At 39.9% G+C, this 23,889-nt stretch overlaps 1 protein-coding gene across 4 annotated transcripts in view; it reads right to left on the bottom strand.

Moving 5' to 3' along the window:
* The window catches only part of PDE8A (phosphodiesterase 8A), a 156,617-nt gene that overhangs the window by 105,335 nt on the left and 27,393 nt on the right, over positions 1-23,889 (bottom strand). For 2 of the 4 annotated variants that reach the window (XM_014944419.1, XM_014944420.1), the window contains exon 1: positions 23,187-23,883. The exons of 1 other annotated variant lie outside the window; for it this stretch is intronic. In XM_014944419.1, coding sequence (XP_014799905.1) covers positions 23,187-23,447 — 261 coding nt within the window. In that variant the 5' untranslated portion in view covers positions 23,448-23,883. Of the gene's footprint in view, positions 1-23,186; positions 23,884-23,889 lie in introns of those variants that run through there. One more of the 4 variants, XM_014944421.1, reaches the window with a different exon arrangement.

Below are 23,889 nucleotides of genomic sequence, written 5' to 3'. Positions count from 1 at the left end.
CATGTTTCAGCCTACAAAGAAACCAGACTAAGAAATCTTTCTACTGGTACAGACTATGTTGCCTTCAGAGGGCCCCTGGAAGGCTGTATTCCTTCTGTTATACATGCAGAATTTCATTTAGCACTGAACAAAACCCATCCAACAATGCACTTTTCAAGCATGTGACATGGATTTCCAGCTGTAGTGTACGAATTGCCAGCATCTACCAGTGCACCAAGGTATAACCATCGTTTAACAGATGAATGTCCAGTTTTTGCAAGTGAACCGGGATACTTCCCACCACAGAATAACAAATGGACTTTGGACCTTCAGAAAAAAAGAGTAATGAAATACCAAAACAGTTCAACTAGTCCACAGTTTGCTGCCTGTGGGTGTCCAAGATCCACGAAAGCAGGCGAAAGGCAGCACGCCCTGTGATGGACACACGATGCTGCGGCCTTGCTCCAGGCCAAGGCCCAGCTCTAGCCTGAGTCTGTGTACAGACCTTCTGAAAGTAATTCTCCCCCAGTTCCAAGCTGTACATTCAGGATTCAGAACCGTTGATTTATGATCTTTTAATCTTTCTTACCTGTTCTTTTTCCATGAAAGGTTGTTCTCAATGCTCACAGCAATTTATTTCAATAGCAGTGGTAACGCAGGATAGCTCTTGCGTGGGTTGGCGTGACCAGTCCCATGCTCTCAGCACTGCCAGGAGCAAGTGCCGTGGTTAAACAGCCGGGACATACCTCTGGCAGTAGCTGGAAAAACCTACCACACACAACTGTTCTCAAAGAGAAGATCAAGGTAACTATCAAAGAGGAACTGCATCACTTCACTGCAGCAACAGCCTTTTCCACAATTGTTAAGTTTCTCCCTTACCTTCAAAATACACTGTGTCAAATCATGAATTCTGTTTTACTGGAAAATACTTGCCCTGTTCCTATCTAAAAGTTAGGAGTGAAAGGAAAGCAGAGAAAATATTCTTATTAATAGGACTGATGCACCCAAGATTTTGAACCTACATTCCTGCTACAAAGGGGCATTTGTATGTTGATAACAATCTCCATAACAGCAAGAAAATGACGAACAGCAGGAGGCTGGGAAGACAGAGAATTCTGGTGACAGGCTGAGAAGTAAACAGATAAAACCTAAGCAAATAGCTTCTTCATTTCTCTTTAAACCAAAGATCCATCTTGTCTTTTTCAAAATGAAGTTGTCACCTCTATGAAGTACTAATCATAACAGAAATTGTATGATGTCACTGAAGTAAGGAAATAATAGTAAAGAGAGAACATACAAGAGGAATGAAGCCCATCAGCACTCAAATAGAGTTTTAAAAAATCTACAAGAAAAAAGATTCTGGTTGATAATATATGGTTTAACTTCAGAGATTCAAATATTGGTACTAAAACCAAGAAAGGGGAAGAAATATGTCCTATAACATGGAATATTTTTGTTGGAATAGGCAGCAATACATAGCAAGTTGCATAAGCCTCATCAGTACTTCCAAAGTAAGATCTCTTCCCCTCTCCCTAGGCACAGGAATGCACAAAGGCTGATGACGGTAAAACAAGGACTTAGTTGTTTCAGTAGTGTTTGGTCCAAGCTAAGGCACCAATAAAATTAAAAAAAAAAGAGAGAACTTTCCTATACATCTGTTGTCTAGGTGACGTTTCTCTGAGACCTAATCTGCTAACTTTGCGGACAAAAACAAGCTTTTACTACTGTTAGCTCTGCAAAACCAATATAACCATGGCTGAGCGAGCTGGAATTTTTATTACTGGCAATGAAGTAAAATTCAGACAGAAAACAGCTTGATTGTCAAAGCCAAATGTGAGAGTTTGACATACTGGCTGTTAGAAAAATCACCTTTTGACTTGTAAACTAAGCAAAGTTTTATCTGAAAGTGATTGAGAGAGAACAAGTGCAGAACCTCCTGCTGTCGTTTTGACACAGTCACTTCTGGAAACAATTCTGCTGTCGGGTAACAACCCTCTGCCTCCTTTGCTTTTGGCCAGCCTGTGTACACCGCTCACACGTGCAACTGGAGGTGCAAGCTGAAGAGTGCTACAAAGCTCCAAGTATCACTGAGATATGTCAGAATCATATGGGAATGATCAAAGAGGTAATAGATATGGAAGAAAAGGTTGGCAGCTTGCTGGATGGCTGAAGCTCTGAAGCTCTGCCCTGCTGTACTCAGGGCCCTGCCTCAGCCCTGCTGTGGGCCAGCTTTTCCCATCTTCCCAAGACCACAAAGTGCAAGCACAGAAAAACCCTTACTGACTTGCTGATCTCCCTATAGGATTCCTGCACATTGGACCCCCCAACACTTGAGATTTAGCCTGCTCCCAGTAGGGACTCTACAGGCAGTCCCTACTGCACTGCTGGGGACCTGCTGTCCCACTTCATTCAGACTCCCATGCTCTGTCATGGCCACAGAGTTCTTGGCCAAGCTGCGCCCAACAAAAAGGGTGACTTGGAGCTCCTTTCCCCATCTCATTAAAGGCTTGATCTCCTCAGCTTTTTGTGAGGGGATCAACATAGCAGGATGCAGGGTGGTGAGTATCAAAGCTAGCTCTGACTTAGTTGGCCCTGGAAACTAAGACTGGAAATGCTACAGCTGCACCACCACAGTATTCTGCACACACCAGCCCTGATGTTCACACAGCTCGCTGACTGCTGCTACCTGGGTGGCCTGGTCATTAGAAACCAATTCATGTTCCTTTACGCATTATTACTCTACCTCTGCCCTTTAGATACACCAGGAGATTTCTTTACTGGGTCAGATGAGGAAGGATCAAATTGGAAAAAGCAGATCCCACAAACAAGATCCTCTACACCTGGATGTGAGACACAAGCCTCTCCTGCCTCCCTGCAAAAAAAGAATACTGCCACTTCACCTATATCACGACTTCTTTCTACATCCTGGGAAACAGTTATTTAATCTCTGTGCAGCATCAGATTGAGTCAAGAATATGAATGTAGTGATGCTCTTTTACATAACTGACTTAATCCCAATTTAGTAATTTAAAACCTAAATAAATAACATTTTTTCCCCAGGGTATTAGGCCATTCTAAGGTTAGCACTCCGTTCCAGAAGAAGCTGCCAGCCACCATACCCATCCTTTGGGGACTGCTTTCCCAGAACATATGTTGACATTGCCCATTCTGACTGCAAAGAAAAAAATTGTCCCAACTTAGACCATATTGTTTGAGACCATACTCTTGGCTATCTTACTATCAGGACCCATTTCAGGTGATTCCAGCACCTCAGTTAGGGTCCAAGATCTTACCAAAGAAGACCCACGTACTTACTTTATTTTCTAACCACCAGACTTACCATCTCAAGTCCTGAGGCTACCCTGGGAAGCAGCTGTGCCAGCTCCTGTCCCACAGCACAGCCCCAAAGAGAAGGGCAGAGGCCAGTAGGAAGGACGGACAGTGGATTGCTCCAGCCAACATCAGACAGGAGCACTGGGATTGCTGTGGTTCAGTGCTGCCCTGGTTTTGTTTCTGAAGGAATATTAGCCAGTGTTTGTATTCTAGTTCTGGTTTAGTATAATCCCAAGAGACACCCAGTTCAGCAGTCACCAAAAAAATGCTTTTGTTTAAAACGTCAGAATACATTTTATTCCGAATGACCCGTTCAATTTCCCTCAGGCTTAATGCAACGGTTTAAGAAAAATCACTTTCTATGAAGAAATAAATGACTTCTCAGCCCCCCATAGAACCTGGTGTCCTGCCAGGGGAGGGCTCCACCTCTGTCCCCCCATCGGCACCAGCAGTCCTGACGTCAGCCAACCAAAGACTGTGGTTGCAAAATCAGATGCAGAATACAACTCATCATAGCAAGCTTGTCTTGTCTTGATGCTTTCATCTTTCTTTTTTTTTTTTTTTTCTTTAAGACATAAGGGATTAAGATTCATTCCAAATACATTTAATTATAAAAACATAGGCATGCAAATATATGGAAATGTGCAATATATTCTTTTGATATAAGAAGATTGAATATTTTCCTCCAGTTGATAACTTCAGTCTGATAACTCTTGCATTAATTTTCTTTTTTTACTGTAAATAACTAGGACACTGGATACCAGTGCTATCACTAATTATACCAGCAGACGAACAAGTCATCTACTACTGAACTAAATTACTTTTAATTGCACATGCAAGTCCTGCATTCTCCTTATGCATAAATAAGGAAGAGTTTATGTCTTTTAAAAAAGCATATGCCATTATAGAGAGTGAATTAACAGAGATTTCACTTCCTAACTTCATCACTGTTTTGATTTTATTTTTACATTTGTATGATGTGAGCACTGAATTGCACAACAGCCCTATAAACATACAGGAAAACATGATCCCTGTCCCAGTGAATTTGCATTCTAAGATGGGATTTCTTGTTAGCACTAATTCTTTCCAGTTTTTCAGACTGATGATCAAAAACAATTACAAAGACGTGTACAAACCATGTGTGCTACTGCCTGCTAATGCAAATAAGATGGCATTTACTTAGGCAGCATCATTACTTGGTTTACTTCCTAAATCTTTTTTCCTCAATGCAGCATGACCCTCTCTTCTCTTTCCTCCCCACCAACACACTCACAAGAACACAAGTTACCCAACTGAGCCGAATACACTTAACTCACAAGTACAGTCAGTCACTCCTGAAATGAGCAACGACATCTGAAATCCTCAAGCTATTGGAATGAGAAACAGTTTTCAAGTATTTTATATATATTTCCACTTTTTTTTCCAAATATCACATTAAGCCTTTAACACGTCGCTTCAGAAAAATTGTTTATCATTTGTATCCAGAAAAAAAAATTCCAGAGACAAATAAATAACTCCAGCTCCAGTTGCAGAAAAAAAGTTCCTATAATTTAGACAAAGCTAAATGAGAATTTTTAAACTAACAACGATGAGTAGTCCTTGCATTGCAGTTGCTTATCTGTCACAAAGCAGACAAGCTACACAATGGCCTTGACTGACCATTATATATCTTTCAAAGTTAACATTTTTCTATTTGAAATTTTTTTCTATCTTATCTTCCTGCCTGAGCGATGAAACCCACGAGTCACTAAATAAAATATCATTCTAGATCCCAAAAGTCTTTGCCAAGGCACAATGTGATCAATTTCAAGGATTTTTAAAAGAGTGGTTGCAATAAGATCGCTGAAAATACTGAAGACCTTTCCCAGGCTACTCTCTTAGTTTATCTGTGCTATGTTTGCTGTTGCTGCCTAAGTTTCTTTGGGGTAATTTCTAATTCTATGATGCTAACCTTTCACCTGGACAGGAGTTGCAAAGTTTAGAAATACCTCCTTATTAGCCTGAAAAAGCTGCTATTTTACTAAAAGCAGTTAGAATCAAGCAATTGCTTTCTCTAAAAGGAGAAGTCTTTTCAAAAAGTGAGGAAGTGCTGACCCAAAGATGTACTCCAAGTGTGAAACAACATCATGTGAGTGACATGAAAACAGGCTGGGGACTCCTGATCCCGGGGCACATGAGGACTGAGTGTACCACAGAGACTGAGCTTGCTTAGTTTCTGGTTGGAGGGTGTTTACCCTGCAAATGCCAGCGAATGCGCGATCTGTGGAACAAAGTTGTCATGAGCTTCAAAAATTTAATAGCCTAATGTTTATACAGGGCAAGGCATTTTGAAAAGATGCTATAAAAATTAAAGAACAAAAACCAAAATATGCACAATAATTAGATTTTAGGTTTATCTTCTATGGACTGAACTGTAAGATCATAAAGTGTAAAAGAAATGTCTGCTGAGATTGAATAAAGAGCTTCCCTACAACATGCAAACCTGTCTCCAGCCTACATAAAGATACTGTACCAATACACACTAGCATTTTTTTGTATGAAACCTGACTTTACAGACTTTTTAACAGCAATGTGACAAATTTATATGAATTTATTATAGATTTTATGTCATTTCTGCACTTGGTTGTCTGTTATATTAATGACGACCATTACCAATCCCAGCCACTGACACAGAGTTGACTTCAAACAGACTAGAAAGTTTTATTCAGTGCCAAGTTCCCCAAGTCCACAGTTCACTCAACTGTGCTCTACCACGCACACAACTGGAACTCTAACACAGCACCAAGAGTCCTCAGCCGGCTAGAGCCAGTATAGACCACCCTCCAGTTCTTGGTAGGATATATCAGACAGGAAAAAAAGTAGCCAAAACCAGCTAATAACATAACAGGTCTGAGAAAAGCATCCTTTCCTTTAGCTCTATAGGCTTCAAGCACCAGCTTGGCTCCAAACGTGGCTACAAGACAGAAGCAAGTGGCTTCATCTCATAGTTCAGCACATTGCGCAGCTTCACTTGCATAATACCACTTAAATGGAATTTCACCCCAGCCTCAATGCAAGAGTCAGACCTTTCTCAGTCTATTCACACTGCTCTCAAGAACCCCAGGAGGAACAGTTGGTGGCCCAAAACCAGACTGCAGAGTGGGGAGTTACTGGATGCAGCTCCATAAGCAAGGCTGCACTCATGGACCCCTTTCCAGTCATCTCTGTAATGGTCACCAACTCTGCAAGCCCAGAAGAGACTCAGAAGCTTTTAAGGGTATTGAAAGATGTAAAATAGGAGTTAATTACATTAGAGACACAATGAACATGACCCTTCAAAAAAAATGTAAATGATTGCAAATGTTGGGACTGTATCTGGAGAAAACATAACAATTTTTTCCTTGTCAAAAAGAAAGCTGTCACAAAACTAGCATGAGCTTCAGTATTTTGGGAAGCCATTTCAAGATCCCTAGTAAGGAAAAAATCAATTTCCATTTCAGACTGAAGTTCAGTTGAATCACAACTCTTCATGCAGATATTGCCTTTTTACAGAAAGTATCTGAACTGACATGGTTACAAAAATAGATGGAAAATGTCTAATGTTTATTATGAATTATGTCAGCACCAACTGAATCATACAAGGCTTGGAGTCCATGCTTAATGTCATTTATGACAGTCTCTATTCATATTTAAATAACTAAAATTCATATCCACAAACTACAATTAAGTAATTTACACATCAACTAATTATTTATGTTTTGTGCTATGAAAAACAAAACTATTTTTTTCCCCACAATGTCACTTCTTTTGGTTAAGCAACACAAGAACATACCTACAATTTAAAATGTCAGTGAGGAAAACATTTTAAGCACAGAACAGCATTGCAATTTTGAAAACTGATGAAAAAACATTTTGCTAGTACAGCAGGTTAGAAATAAGTTTACTGCACTGTAGCTGAAGTTAGAGAAAAAAATAGTTCTTTGTTTATTTCAGTTTGTGTACACATCGATGAAAATACTCCTCTAATATCAGATTGATTTATAATGATGGCATTTTAAGGGCTATTGACCTTGGTGCAAATGATTAAGAGTACACTGTGTGTACTAAATAAAGATTTTCAGGGAGAAATGTGTTTACTAACTATACTTCTTTGTAAACAAAAAGATTCTATGATTTCTAGGATAGCATTGTATGCCAGTGGGCGGGAAGGAACTAGATCTTCCTCAAAGACCTTCACCCAACAAAAACACTTTATTAAAAAAAAAAAGTACTAAGTGAGAGGAGCTGATGTGAGTTTTATCAGTGAGATGATGTATACTATTTGTCACCGAAAATAAATTATGGATGTATGGATATATAAGCATTAGAAACATGAAAATGGTAGTTAAAGGTAGAACACAACGGTAAAAGGAAAAAAGGGGGCTGCAGGAAGGAACATCCGCTATGTATAACTGAACAAGTTAAAGAAAAACTACAGACCACCACAGATGACAAAGTAACAAGGTCAAGCAGAAACAGGCAGTAAAGTGATTCTGCTGCAGAAGCAGCTGTGGTGTGACAATATTTGTATTACAAGTTGCCTTTTTGCATTACCATCACACCTGGTAATTGACTATCTTCTGTACAATACTCATTTGTTCCATACTCAAACATAAATCTAGAATAGTTTCATGAGAATTATTAACATTAGATCTGTTCTAAACAATGCACTTAATTAACTGGGGGTTCAACTTTTCCTTAATAATCTTAAGTCGCTGAAGAGCCCCATATTTACAGCACATTCTGAAGAGCAGTGTCCCACAGTAAAAGGCACAGAAACAGCAACAGAGGACAAAGGCCATTAACAATCCATTATTAGTCCTAATTCAAGGACTGTTCCCCTGTTTGTTCTGCTGCCTGGTCTGGCCTGCAAAGCCTCGCTGACAAAAAAATTTTTTTTCTTACCTAAGGTTTGAAAATACCCACGTTATAATTTCATACCTTGGCCAAACTATTTCCTCTTAAATCTACCTGCCCAAAAATGCCAAAAATGAGCCAGTGTCATGGCAGCATTCAAGTGCTAGCAGAGCTCTCTGGAGCTCTCACTGCTCCAAATTCTTGCTACAAAAGCATCATTAAAAGCAGGCAAGTGGCTCCCAGACATCAGCTGCCAGAACTATTACAGTCCAAAGGCTCGACAGGGAGGAAAAGGGCTCCATGTGCTGACTCTGTACCAGGTTTTCACTTCACTTCCATTTCACTTCCACAGTCCTTAAATCCTGGCATAGGTATAACACAAGTGTCCTGGGAAACTCTCTTACTGCAAGCGGAGCTAACATTAGCAAAACTGGTTTTGCTGGTATACTTTACACCAGTTCCTCAAATGAAACAAGCTATTATAATAAAAGGATGCTCCCCCCACCTTTCACCATCACTATATCCATAACCGAGATTTTTCCAGTATAAAATATTATTAAAAATCCAAATCTCTCACTGACATTTCTAGGCTAGGTAACATTCCTCGTATAGTCCTGGCCTCGACTGTATTAAGACTTCACCTAAATTAGAAATGTGTCTTAAGTATAATTCCACAAGTCCAGGAATACAGAAAAACTTTCTAAAGTGGAAGAAATTGTACCATTGTATTTGTACTCTCAAATGACACAAACTATGCTGTCACAAGCACAGTCATATCAGTGTTGCTGTGATTAGAGCAGGGCTTTACCCTACCCACGTCAGTAAGAAAACACCAACGTAAGGAACAGACTATTGCAATATTAACGTACGAGGTGAGAGGAGGATGCCACATCACCTAGGACCTGTGACACTTGTTTCTGTAACATATGGGATCTTTCAGGGTCATGGGCAGCAGAGGTTTGCAAACTTCTTTGAAACAGTATTTACTTTTTCTCCAAGGCCGAGTTGAAGAAACCCAGCTAGGCAAACTGCAGTCAGCAAGCTCAGTCTCCATTGCCTTCAGCAAGTGTTTTAATGGCTCTCAGAAAGACTAAATTTTCTATACCATCAAGGGAGAAAGAGGGAAGGATAAAGCACAAAAATAAACCAGATCAATTAATTTATAAAGAAACAGATAACAATGAACTATTCTCTATTTTTAAGTGAGCTGAGCAACAAGGAAACGCATTACATGTATGATCATTTTTTAAAAAGTGAAAAATGTACTGTAGGCCTTCAGTCAGTATCATACAGGAGCTGCAATCCACACAACTCACCCCAACGCCTCTGTCAGCTTGGCAGCATATGTAGAACAGCATTGGCTTTAACATGCAAAGTGGGATCTGCCCTAGGCAGCACTCTGTAGGACTGTTCTACAGATCAAAGTATTTTCAATATCTGTTAAAGGAGGCCTTAACTGGTTTTAGAAGAAGCAGAACTGCAGTAATAAATCTGATCTCTTGAAGCATGAGTTGGAAGTTATACCCTCCTGTCAGCAGGTTCACTGTGTGATGTATTGTGGAGCTTTGGCTGCAAAGAAGCTGCAGCCTGTAGTTAATGAGCTGTACAAAGTAGCTGTGAAATTGTCAACTTAATTAAGCCAAGTTTAGTTAACAGTCATCTTTCAAAAATTTTGTGAGAAGCAGGCAGCTCTGAAAGTGCCTGGCTACGCACTGTAGGAAAGTGCTGTGTACTTTTCTGAACTGAGAAATTAGGAATTCATGTGATAAGAGACAGTGCTATTTTACGAAGTCTTTAAAGAAAGCCCCCTGGCTGTCCCAGGATCTCAGGAAGCTTCATAATTTTTTCTATTTTTAGAAAGTTAAGAAGCATAAGCACTTGAGAAGAGTCAGCAATGGTTTCTTAAGATAGTCTGACCTCCAGAAAGACACGTATGACTTGGAGAGAGGAAGGAGAGCCTCCTGAGGAAACCTTCTCATGAAGGTCTGAGCTCTCAGCTCTCAGTACTGAGTTCTGCATATGGGTGCATTGACACAGCAGCCACAATGGGAGAGGTTTGTCCTACCCAGATGACAGCTTCAGAGAGAATCAGGAAGAACAAGCTGCTCTATACTCCCTACGTGTATTTCCATCCTTATTCTTGATTTTGAATAGAGCACTTCAACACACACTACTGTCTTTCCTGCACCTTAACCAGGTTAGCATAAGTTGAACACCCTGTCCAAGCTAGATTAAAAAATAAGACCTTAGGGTATACGAAGTCAGGGGTTTGCATTCTATTCAAATTAATCGCAAGGTAATTGGCAAACGTCCTGTACATACATATTGCTCTGGACAGTCTGCTCATGTCTGGTCTAGTACAAAAATATCTGTAGTAAACAAACTGAGTTATCTCAATCCATTAGTCTGGGTTTCAACAAACCATTACCACTGGTCTCAGTTCATTCCTCAGTACAGAGGTTGAAGTTTCCCAAACTTAACTCAGGCTCTTTAGGCTATGAAGACCTCTTGCAGCACCCAGAAACAGCAGAGGTACAGTGCTGTTAGCCATAATCCCTCTGTCATACTCTTACCTCTACATGAAATGTTTTGTTGGTTTACCTCAAAAATTACTAAACTATTTTAGAATGAGCTGTGGAGACCCCTCCTTTAGGAGAATCTCCTAGAAATTCTAGCTGCTAGCTTGGGACCTCCCAGTGTTGGGATGGATGATGAAAAAAATGTCAAGCCCTTCACCTAGATCCACCTCTCTGCAAAATGGAGGGGGAGAGAAAAACCCCCAACAATGAGATACTTTACAGGTCCTTGTAACTCTTAAAAAGTGGCACAAAGCTAATAGTAGTCAAGTGTTCAAAGATTCCCAGGTAATATTTCACATGTGTATTTACTGTTACTGAGTGTATTGTCACAGGGATAAAGGGAAACTAGATGCTAATGTAGTCAAAGTGATTGGCCACAGCCAGGGAAGTGCTGCTGCGCTGTCAGATGTGCTCAACAGAATGCACTTCCTTGGTACCTTCATTCTGACACGGAATGGCATTGGCACAGCAAATCCTAACAAGTGGATGCAACTGGGTACTTCTCTGATCAGTCAGCCAGAATGCCAGTCAGCTGGGGAAAAAATGCAAGGGGCCATTGACCAAAAGTATCAGATTTCCTAAGGGGGGGTGATAGTTCTTCTTGGCAGGTCATCCATGGAGAAAGGGCAAGAGCCCAGACGGCCTCATTGCTAAACACACTCTTTAGGAAACAACTAAGGGAGACAGCGTCCTTGCTCTAACTGATGATGGAAAAATTTAGGAGGTTTCTCAGCCATTTAAGACCAATCACTCTTCCATAACAAGGTAAAGATCCCTGTGGAGACCACTGAGACTTCTACAACCTACAAGCAAAACCATTCCCCATGGCGAGTCAAGCGCTGGACCCCACCACTTACACTTGACACTGGCCTCTGGTCTTGACCTCATGATTAAATTTAGGAGGCAATGACAGAGGAGTGCAACATACTGGGGAGGCTTCTCCTAACCCATATAATTCCTGTCCATAGAATAAAAGGTCGAACATCATAGCTACCTCTTAGCACCCATAGCCTGCACTTCCATGCACAGCTCAAAGGCTCACAGAAGAAAGGGAAAAAAAGATTTCCATTCCCTGAACCTGCACCAGGTGTATTTCACTTCCACAGTCCTCAAAATTCTCCAATTTCCTTAGACTCTGTATACCAACAAAGCAAGGTTACCCCACAACGCAAAATTTACCCCACGAACAGTGTCCCACAATCTTAGCAGAGCACTGCAAAAGAGAGTTTATATTGCCCAAAGAGCACAAGAGAGCCTTGTAAGAGCTCTTAGCAATCAGAACAGCCAAGATAAAGTTAGGAGAAAACTTCAGAGCTATGTAACCTCCAAAAAGAAGTCCTTTTTAGTTTAATTGGCAAAATAAGAAATAGCAATTTCAGCTCACTTTTTTGACAGTCCAGCTATGAATCCCACTGTAAGCAATTCACAAGAGAGCTTAGCTTTTTAGAAAACGTGAACTTCAATCACGCTCCTCTGAAATTTGGTGCCTGGCAATTTTCCCATTGTCACACCATGACTAGAGCTGTGTCTGGGGATCAGACGAGCCGTTAGACTTCCCACACCTCCTGCCAGCCACTAGCAGGGCTTGCTCCCTCTGTCCCACTCCCACTCTGGCTTTGAGGCTGTACCCTGGTACACACAAAAAAACTACTTCAATTTGTTAATATTTGCTACCAAGACAGCAGGCTGACACTGTCCTTCAGGGACAAATACTGTCTTTGCCCTTCTCACCAAAGCCAGGGGTGAGAGGGATAAATCAGCTTCCTCACTGAACAGTTTCATTAGTTTCATGAGTTTTTATTATTATTATTATTAAGAAGGATCCTAAAAGCTAAACCTCTCTTATCCCCAAGAAGCTGGTTCTTGCTCCTCAGTACCACCACCAGAGGCAGGGTGCTGTGAAAAGGCTTTGCAAGGTGCTCTTGGGACAAAACCTGGTTCCCAACAAGCTACTGCTCTAACACATTCATTTTAAAGAGCTGGCTGTAACTTGCAATAATATTTCAGAAAAAATAAGTCCCTCCTAAAAGGTAAGCAGCTGCCCCAAAGTAAAAGATTCCATAACTTGGTAAAGGTAAAATGTTACTCACTGAGGGAAACAGTATCATTGCTAGGCTGAGGGGCTGTGGCTGACAGTGCTATCGTTTAATTCAATCGGACTGCTCTCATGACAGATCTCAGCTCCATGGCATTAAACAGCAAGGAACAAGATATATCATTTCCAGAATGGAGGGCATACAATAACGTAACTAATTGACAATATAAGCAGAACAGCCCTTTCATCTGAAATTCTGCAGAAAACAGATCACTTCCATGGCAAAAGACAAGACAACAAATACTAAGTAAATTAAAAGTTAGAGCAGAATCAATGGAAGCATAAAGCAGTGTCTGAGTTCACAGGACTTACTCTTCCTCACACTCCAGCTGCTAACAAAACAAAAGCTGTTTGGGTTTGCAAAGCCCTCTTTGCCTGGCTTTGAAATGTTTCTTTGCTCTAAAACACCAACCGTACCATCAGCTTGCTTTCATCTGCAGAATACTCTGCCTCACATATGGGAAAAAAAAAAAAAGCACTAGCTTCTCTGGTCATGAAGTCCTCTTCAAAATGCAAACATGTATTTAGTTACATTTCATCCCCTTTGCTTTCTTTTAAACACTTTTCATCAGTTGTTCTTGGCCCCTGCAACAGTATTTGCAGATACAAATACATGAACGATCCAGATTGATAGTGTTTCAGTGCTAAGTATGTGCTAACACTGGTTTGGAAATTAAACCTCCATTCAAAAATTCGACTCAAGGGCAGAGTTTTTTAATTGCATTTTTCAACTTAGCAACCAAATTTTAAGGAGATAAAACTAAAATATCATTATCATATTACATGTCAAAATTGTGAAAAATAAGAAGTAAATCAGTATGTCCAGACGAAAGCCAGAAGAGGAACATGAAAAACTCTTCTCATTTTTGTACCTTTAAATAGATTCCTTGCATCTTTCTCCAAAGCACACTCTGCTGACTGCTGTTAGAGACAAAGCACTGAGTTACACAGACACAGCTTGATCTGAGTGCAACTCTTATGCTCCTGGGTATACAATGGCCCTGATCCTGCATGACACATAATTAAGATCAAGCATTCAAGTAGAAACACACCAGGAGTTGGCTGAAGAGCCTCACGCTAACAGTGGCAGTCTGGTTCTTCTGATTTCAGCTCAGTATCTCCAGCCTCGGCCACACCGCTGCACCATGGCTTACACAATCATCATCTGCAACCACAAACCACCAAGCTTCAGATGTGTTGAGTGGAAAACTACACAGGTACAAATATGCAGAAAGCAGTTCTTTTGAATGCCGGGAAATTCAAAGTTTTGACTTTGAGAGCCTTCCATCTCAAGAACAGCAATAAACAGGCAGATTTAATTCCATGATCTGAAGCCACAGCAGCTTATATTCTTTATGCTGCTACTGCTCGAGAACAGCCCCCACTCCTATAGGAAGCTGAGACACACACAAAAAAAAAAAAAAGAAGGAAAAAATATTCATTGCTATCCCATTGCTCTCATCAGCAGAGAGTTAATAATATCAGTTGTTGGTAGTTTTTTGCATTAGTTATGGATTAAGCAATCATAAAACATGTGACCCAACCATAAGGGCTGACACCATACTTGCACTTCAGAGAAGCCAGGTAAGTTTTGCTCACAGACCAGAGATCAAATTCTGGCTGTTCTGAAAATTGTAAGAGCTTTGCCACTAGCTTCAGTACAGCCAGGAACTAGCTCACTGGAGCTCTACTCATATCCTTCTGGAATGACAAAACAACATTGCCCTTCATACAAATATTATTGTCACTACTTTTATTTTCAAATCACATATCCAATGGGAAGCTATTTTCTACCATAATGAGAGGAAAACACAGCAGTCCCAGTTCTGCCCCTGTCACACCCCTTAGATTTTAATGGGGTTGTATGACTCTCATTTGGGACAGAATTTGGCCCATCAATAACTTCAGTGTTTGAAAAGAATTATTTGCTTTGCTTTGAAAAATTAAGTGTCAATATCTTGCCAGCAATCCCAGCGCATCTACACTCCAGAGTGTAGCAAAGCTCTGGATTCCAGTACTTGTAGACTTACATCCTGATATTCATCCTATGCAGAGACATTTAGCACTGAGTTACAGCTCATGGAATAGTGCAATTTCACCAGACAGTTAAACTGCAGCAGTGTGCAGGGCAAGTCACTTCTGCTTCAAGTTACCAAAGCAGTAGGTGTGGTTGTCCTCAACCATTTGTGGAATTTTGCACAAACTTTTATGAAGGAAAAAAAACCCAACACCACAAACCCACAAACAACCAAAAAACCCTTAAAATTGAAAGAAACAGCAGACAGCATTCCAAAAATAAGAAATACACATCTGCAAACTCAGTCATCACAGCTGAACGCTGACCTTGACCTATCTACCTATCACACAGATATGTCTGCGTTCAAAAACTTGGGATTAAAATCACTGCTGTAAAACAGAGTTCTACACTTCAGTGTCAGAAGAGGTGTAATCCTGATAATTCGTTAAGAATGAGGAACATGATCTATCTGACAATGCAGAAGTCTAGATACTCCTAAACACAGGAAGATTGTATTCAATGCGGATCAAGGTTCTTTTGTTGTACTTTAATTAAAACATTAGCATAGCTTTTCCAAACAAAATCCTTATAAAGAAGGTTTAGTTTGCTCATTACTTACTGAGGTTATTCGTCTGATTAAATTTTATTAGAGATAACAGAACCTCAAACTGAAAGACAGAAAGAGATGGTAAATGTGTAACTTTAAAAATACATTGTCTTTCAGTGGCAAGTAAGATGGGGCCTCAGAAAGTTTCCACCGCATCCCAGCAGGGAGCTAAAGGTCATTGCTAACTCGAAGTTAAAAACAATGGGAAGCAGAGGATGTCATTCTTTCATATTTGCCCAGTGATTCTATGTTTTCTTTGCATGGATTTACTTAGGAAACTGGGAAATCTAAAGAACAATGAAAAGATTTCAAGGTTACCATTTTTCCCTTAACAATATCAGAAAGCTGTTCATGTCACTATGCAAGACGTTTAATTCATAAAGGAAAATACCTCTTACTCAAAGAGGTTTGATCTTTTCAGGCATATAAAACGTTTGAAGTTTCCTGTGTAACTTTCAAATGAATGTGCAAAATAATTCTGCTTTTGTAAAAAGAACTAATTCTTCTTTCCAATAAAGAACTAGAGACAACTTACATCTCTTAAAAATATTATTTAGCAAACATTAATTTCTATCGTGATTTGAAAAAAAAAAATATCCATGAAATAGTATCTACTTACTTCACTCGGGAATGAAAGATATATCTGGCCAACAAGGATCTTTATACCAACAAAAATATGTCATCCTAATTTTTAGGGATCTAGTACTCAAAAATTGTCTATCATGTAATAAAGTTGCAAAACCAAAAGCAGTATTTCCTTCTTCTCTAAGGAAAGATTGGAATCCTAATTTGAGTCCCTAATACTGGGATCAGAATCTTTTTCATTAGCAATAGTATTTTATTCCCAAAATTGCTTTAAATGTTGAATATTCCTTTTTTATTCCCAGTTCTTTTGCTTGCAGGGACATTAACTCTCTACATACATAGACTACCTTTAATTAAAACACTATCAAAACCCATCTTAAATCACCTTATCAACCACATTCAAAATAGAAAACTTAATTCATATCAATATATTTCCACATCAAAAAGTAGGTTCTAGCCCTCATCTTTTCTCCTGAACAAAACCATACATGTGGGAGCTGGTTTACACAATGCCAAGCTTTTTACTTTATGTAGAGTGACGGACTTAAGATTTTACAAGGAAGAGAAGAAAAGGGCCTGGGAGTTTGATTTGAGGGCAACAGTTCAACCCATAGTAGAAGGCGACGGTCTGGAAGAATGCACAAATTAGAGACTCCGCTATTTAATTTCACAGCATGTGTACCAACATCATTTATTATATTTTGGCCTTAGCAGTGATTTTAAGAAAGAACCTAAAAGGGGCTGGATGCTGAAATCATTTTGAAAAGCAGAGGGCTTTAACACCACCGCTTCCTTGATGCCTTTGAAAACTTAAAAATCTGACTCTGGGCAATGCAATAAAACTATTTAGTATGTCATGCACATTAAAGCTATCCAATTTGCATCTTGTCATCCTGTGCCAATTTAAATTATGGTTAAATGAAGATACCTAATTATTTTACCCAATGGACTGATAGCAATGTGTAGAATGTCACAGGGCCAAGCAAATTCCTGGTGAACCTCCACTGGATGAATGGGTCTGATGTATAAAACATTGCAATTCACACGGAAAACTGCTCTTTGGACATGAAATCACACACCATGTGCAATCCCGGAAACCTTGCAGTGTTTTAATTCCATCCATGGCTGGTAAAGCAGTTGACGATGTGGGCATATTATATCCATACACATCACCAAAATAGAACACAATGCTAAATTGTTCTCCTATGTGTGCAGGTGCTTCTGCAGTCCCCTGACAAAATGACAACCTACGTAAAGCTCCTATTGAAACAATTTCACCTCGGGGCCAGTCTGCTCATTACCATATTTGCTTTAGGTTTCTTCCACTTTTTTGCTGAGAGCTAATAAGAGCTTTAGCTGTCCATATCTCTAAATATTTATTTCCTCTTTGAGGACTCATTTGAAAACCGGTTAGCATTCCAACTGCTCAAAAAGTGGAGTATTTTCAATGTATTCTTGCTATTGCTTAAGAAACCTGGTTCTGGAGTCCCTTCTTAAGGTGAAAGCCAAAAAAGGTGAACGAAAGATCATGTAATAACTAAAGTAAAAGATCAATTTATCACTGTTGGTAGTGGCAACTGTTGGATATAAAAACTTCAATGGAAGGTACAAATAATTCTCATGCAAATACCTCTCATTTTCTTGACAGGGACATTTACTTAAACACGAGGAACAGATATTAAAGCATGCAATAAGGGAAGCAAAACAGTTTCCAAACAGTACTTTTTCAAAGTTTCAAATTAAGTATGAGTAACTTTCTTAATGAGACAGTCTTCATACTCTCATCAACTGTAAGCATCTTCTAATCTAAAATTCATTAAACGTGAAGTATCCGTAAGTGGGTGTAACCATTTCACTATTTCATATCTTTATATTTAGACTTAGCATTTTTAATGCAAAAACTGAATTGCTGGCACCCGAAATAGCAAGGCAATGGTGGTACTTTGTGCTGGAATTTCACACCACGCGTGATATTGGGAATGGTAGAAGACGGAGAACTAATAAGTTTATCGCCTCCCACTCTTCTGCCTGGCTTATAAGAACATTCTACAACTAGAAAATTTCTCACCGTGGGTGTTTTTACACTTCATTCTGAGCCACACACTTAAGAATACGAAGGGTACAACACAGTAAGATAAATACCTAGAACTGAAGAAATAAAGGCTTGTTTTTAATACTTCCTCTATTGACACATTCAGGTGGCAGAAAAGGAAAAGCTTTGAAATTAACTACCTAAAACGGCCAGGGAAGAGACACAAAGCAAAGCTCAGACCAGGGGCAGTGAAGAACAATGCAAAGGGCAGAGAGAAGTTAGTGTTCCATGCCTGGCAGATGAATTTACAGCTGAAAGGAGTTTCAGTGAATTTTTGTCAACAGTAAGTACTCCAAAAAATCAGTGTCTAACCTTGCTAATATCAGTCACACAAAGAATTGCCATCAGAGGCAGTGACACATTTTGCATGAATTGGTTTGCATGACCAGGAGAGGTACCAATAATAACGCTTTAAAAATCGAAAACACAGCTTACGTTATCTTAGTAGTGCAGTGATCTACATGCTGCGAGTGTTTTACAGTTTGGTTTTTTCCAGTTTACACTGCAAACAACAGGAAATTAAAAGGTAAAGATAAAAAATAGACTTAAATATGAACCCAGTTCAGACGTTGCCACACCAGTTCATATCATTTAAAAATTAGACTCCCTTCCCCCGGAGAAAAGGGTTCACGCCTTGCAACAACAGCATAAAAAACATCAGCCTGAAAGTCTGGAGCCATCAAGATTGAGGCAAGTTTGTGTCTCTCAGCGTGGGAAGGCTCCTGTCAGTGGGAGCGAGGATCTCTGAGCAGGAGGGCTGACGTCAGTGGAAGCGGGAGGGAAGCGGTGATGGGAGGTTTGTCGGGGAAATGATCGAGGACGCTCTCAGTGGAAACAGGGAGGAATCAAGAGAGGGTGGATGGCCTCAGTGGAAGCATGGACACTACGTGTGGGAGTTTCAAAGGGTGGGAGAGCTCGTGTGTTCCAAGGGGAAGGAATTACCAGACAGGCAGGAAAAGAGCAGACAGCTTAACGGACTAAATAATGTGCTGTTAAATGCTGAAACGAGATCCACTTCAGCACTGCAGGTACAATATAGCATACAGCCTCCTATATGCAGAATTATGCAACCATTGGTTTGCAGTGACTGTAAAATTCTCAGGCAATTTCACAGGGTTTGAATGAAGAAAACTTACTGGCTGTAGGGCCGTGGATTTAAACTGGCTGTCCTGTATCAGCTGATAAATTAAAAGACTATTTCACATTTAGCCCTGCTGGCTTAGGACTACTTTTAATTTACAATAAAGGAAGTTTGGATTTACGCTCTGATCCCCTTGCACCCAAACGCACATATTTCTGTGTTAAATATACATGACAGGGAGAGTTACACAAGAGAAGAGGAAGGAAATCTCACATACGTAAAAGAATGACAGGGCAAAATAAATGGGCAATGCATGTGCTGCAGTGTATATTAATGCACTAAAAAAGAGTGACACACACACGTGATGTTGGGACAGCATATGCTTATGAATACACAAGTAAATTTTAAAATAAGTGCCCATTAAGTCCTTATACCATTCCAGCATTTACTCCACTTACGCTGTAGATTGAACAGAGGTATTATTCTAAAGGTGTTTAAGCAGACTTCTATAGAGTCAAGAACCTTCCCCACAAATTCAACACCACAAATGTCTGAACAAAAAAATCATAACTAATATATAGGAAAAAATAGACTATCACTTTTTTGAGTCCACTTTCTTGCCATTTTTAGAGCTAAAAAAAAATAACCCACAGGAAAACTCTCCTTTGCAATCGTACTGGGTGTCATTTGATATTCTTGATGTAGCACTGGATAATCAAACCTCAGTCACTGTTTTTAAGTGTTGCTCATAATTCACTGGGAAAAGTACAGCATTTAAGCTGTGGAGCTGATACATGGAAAATTAAGGGAAGGGTTTTCATGGCTGGTTCACTTTTTAGATATGGCACTTGGATTCCAAGTTGTTCATGAATTTTCAAATTAAAGCCATGTATGAAATTACTAATTAAGGAGGGAGATACAGGTGCCATGACCAAATACTATTTATTAAAAGGGCTCCTCCATTTCTTATATACTATCACCATACTCATATATACCAGAAATAGGTATTACAGCATTTATCTCTGCACACACAGACTCAGGATTGCTCTCTGCAAATTTGCTATGGATAAACTTAGATTTTTCCATATTAGGAAAGAACAGGTTAACTTTTAAAGCTATGGTGTTTAAATTGATGCAAATCACAAAATACAGCATGCTCACACCACAACCCCAGAAAACAAATCTCTGCTATTTGGCCAGAAGAAAGACATAGTAAGACATAAACATAAAGCCAGGTTAAGTCTTGGGAGTTATTAGCAAAATATATAATGCCATTTTACAGTTAGCATGGGTTATTTCTTTTTATGACACTTTCTGACTTGAAAAATGTGCACTATAGCTAACAAACTGATTCAATAAAATGTATTGCACTACCTATTATACATACTTTAATAAAATTAATGCTAATGCCAGCCAAAGTGAAAATATGAGATTTACACAGGAGCCAAGCTCTGTTCTCAGTCTCACATAGGACTTTTTTGGCTTTAATCTGAGCATATACAACAAAAGAATGTGAATGAGTTTCAATTAAAGCGCCCTGAAGCCAAGTGAAAGTGCCATTTAGGCAGGTTACCGGCTATTCACACAAATTCTGATGATACCACCATTGGCCAAAGCACAAAAAGTTTGTAGCATCTTCTGTTCGTGTGAGGGAATCCCAGGGGCCATAAAGGGTGTACCACGCACTCTGAGGAACAGCAATAGTTCCTAGTAGCACCCTAATTCTTACAGTTCTTCCTCAAATCAAAAGTCCTTTTAACTCCAAAACAGCACAACGTCCTGCACAATGCTCCTTTTGGCTTCAGGGATTTCAGGCTCCTGTCCCTTATCGTCAATGTTCTCACACTTTGTTTCTGTCCAAACTACTTCACTGTACTGCAAAAACTGCTCTCCAGTGACAGCGTAGCCCTCTCTCCAGCACAATCCCCGAGACAACGCGGTTATCTAGCACCCTAAGAACCGTAAATCTGATCATACTATACACACTAATGATAAAAGCAGAGAATGAAATACCATACTGCTTTATAGCTCTAAAGAGTATTACAGGATTTTGCACTTGAAAATCATGCAGATGAGATGTGTCCAACCGATTTTGTGTTCAGCTGATCACAAACAGAATTCCATTCTCATTTCTCAAAACCCATCATTTCACATCAACATGCTCAGAGTGATGACAGGGGCAGAAAATATGACAGATTGATAAAAATCAGAATGACTGCCAATAAGATTACAGTATGCATATGAACCAGCATCAGCCGTCTAGCATCTAGCTGAATTATCCAAACCTCCTAACAAGAATTTTTACAAAGTTCTTGAAAACGAACAATAAAATTTAACAGAACCAAAACTTCTTCCCATGCGTGCTTCTGGAAACAGGTTTTGGAGTTGGTTTTTTTCCCCATAAGCAAGCACACAGAAGACAAATTCACAAAATTTAAACGTTAAGAATTTTTAGATTCTGTAATGTGCAAATATAAACACAATTAAAAATTCAGCTAGCAAAACAACAGTTGGGGCTCTGATGACAACTTAAGTTCCCTTACTGTGGTTACTGTGTTAAATATACCATAAGCATGTCCATCATGTGTGAACAGGGCCGTAAAGTTCAGTTTCCTGTACAGTGTTATTAACACAAAAATTTAGTTTATCGTAACACCATTCAGCTTCATGTTCTGCCTCAGGTATCGTTAATTCCTCCTCCAACTCACTACTTGCAAAGTGCCTTCTCATTTTCTAGTCTCTTTTTAGACTCATATGAACTGAGATTACTATACCTGGAGGAAAACAATTGAAGAAACTCACTCACAGTACTGAAAAAAATACTCCAGGTCAATAGTCTAGAAGCTGTCTTAATGAGCACGTAAAAATCCTAAGAAAACTACAAATCATTAGAGCTTCTGCGAGTCTGCAAAATGCTTGACATTTAGCTAGTTCTTGTCTGCATCTCAAGGCAGTATCTTATATTTACAGCATGTGTATCTCAGTTCTTATCACGGTAACCCAGAGCAGATCAGCCATCTTATATAATATCCTCCGGGCTGCTACAATTTGATTTTTATTTTTTTTTATATTTGCAATTACTTACTTTTATGAAATAGAGATAGCCTGCCCCCCCCCCCAAAGAAAGCAAAGATATAGAATAATCAAAACCTATTGCATTGGGAACTAAAGTACAACTCATAAACAAACAGGCCATCAACAGAAAGTAAACAGACAAGCAAGCACTCCGCACCAATAACTCAAAAAAAAAAAAAAAAATCACAAATTACTATTTCTTTCAGTATGTGTCTGCCGACATACAGCCTTGCATTGTATCTCTACGTAAGACTATGCACGCTAACACACATGCAAAAAAACCTCCAAAAACTATCCTATTTGCAGCAACAGACAAGGTCAACAAGTTGTTAATGTAAATCAGTACCCAGAGCGAAAACTGCTGTCGCTCTCCTTTCAACTTTCTGAATGGAAGAGGTATGCAAATTGATCAGCCCGGCTAGCAGATGGCTTCAGACTGCGATTTGCCCCTGCTTCCAAACAAGACAAGCACAAACAGCAACACTGGAGGACCCGGCACAAACACAGAGGCACAGGAGCGGGTGGCTGTGCAGCTCCCAGGCACTGCACAGTCCCACCACCAACGGACGGGCCCTCCGCGTCCAGAAGCGGGACCCGCGCCCCTGGCTCTAACCACTGACGAGGACAATCACACCGCTCTCCTTCCCAGCATTAGCAAAACTCATTTTGTGGCACGAAGAAAAGAGCCTTGGGTACATCTGTAAAGTCATTTCATTAGGCTGATTAGTTTATAAACGAAAGTAATAGCTCAAGCCAGGAAAAGCTCCCCCACAACGTATCGCTTCGGCAGGGAGAGTCCTTGGGTTAAACCGCTACAGCCAAGTCCTGTTCTGAGAGAAACAGTGCTTATGTTTCGCACCCTTTTTACCTTAACACTGGATCTGCTGGTCTGGGTCTCTGCCTCCATGCTCTGGCTGTTCTCCCTCTTGTCTTTCTTAGAGGAATTAGTCCTCACCTTATAAGTGGATGTGTTGGAGGATTTAATGAATAATCCTGGGACGGGGTTGCCTTGCTGCTGTTGAGACATGGTTGTGTTGGTCTGGTGAGGGGAATTGCACTCCTCAGACTCTTTGCTACTGTGATAGACCACTCTGCTGTCAGAGATGTGGATGCTTGGAGCACAGCCCATGCTTTGTGGCCACCTGGGGAATACTTCTAAATTGTATATATATATATATGTGTGTATATATATATATATCTTCCCGCCGGTATTTTCCCCCTGCTTAATTTTTTGTTAACAGGTTGAATCTCTTTCCTGCGTCTCCGCTACACTCTGAAGCATTGCCATCAGTCCCTTCTACACCACCAGAAACGTGTCTGTTCTCCTTGTCCTCCAGAAAAGGGGTCCTTTTTATCTCAATCTCAGCAGTGAGCTGGGAAGCAGTGGGCTGGGAAGCTGGAGGAGAGGGAAGGCGAGGTGGGGGGAAAAAAATAATTTAAAAAAAAAATTAAAAATATCAAGAACCGGTCGACTTCATATTTTCACAGATTATTATTAATTTTTCTAAGCCATCTGAGAATCTTGGTAGGGTTTTCTTTCCTTCTGGGAAAGAAAGGAAAAAAAAAAAAAA

Source organism: Calidris pugnax, unplaced genomic scaffold (genome assembly GCF_001431845.1).
Source record: "Calidris pugnax isolate Ruff unplaced genomic scaffold, ASM143184v1 scaffold70, whole genome shotgun sequence".
NCBI lineage: Eukaryota > Metazoa > Chordata > Aves > Charadriiformes > Scolopacidae > Calidris > Calidris pugnax.
This window is presented reverse-complemented; position numbering and strand designations above follow the sequence as displayed.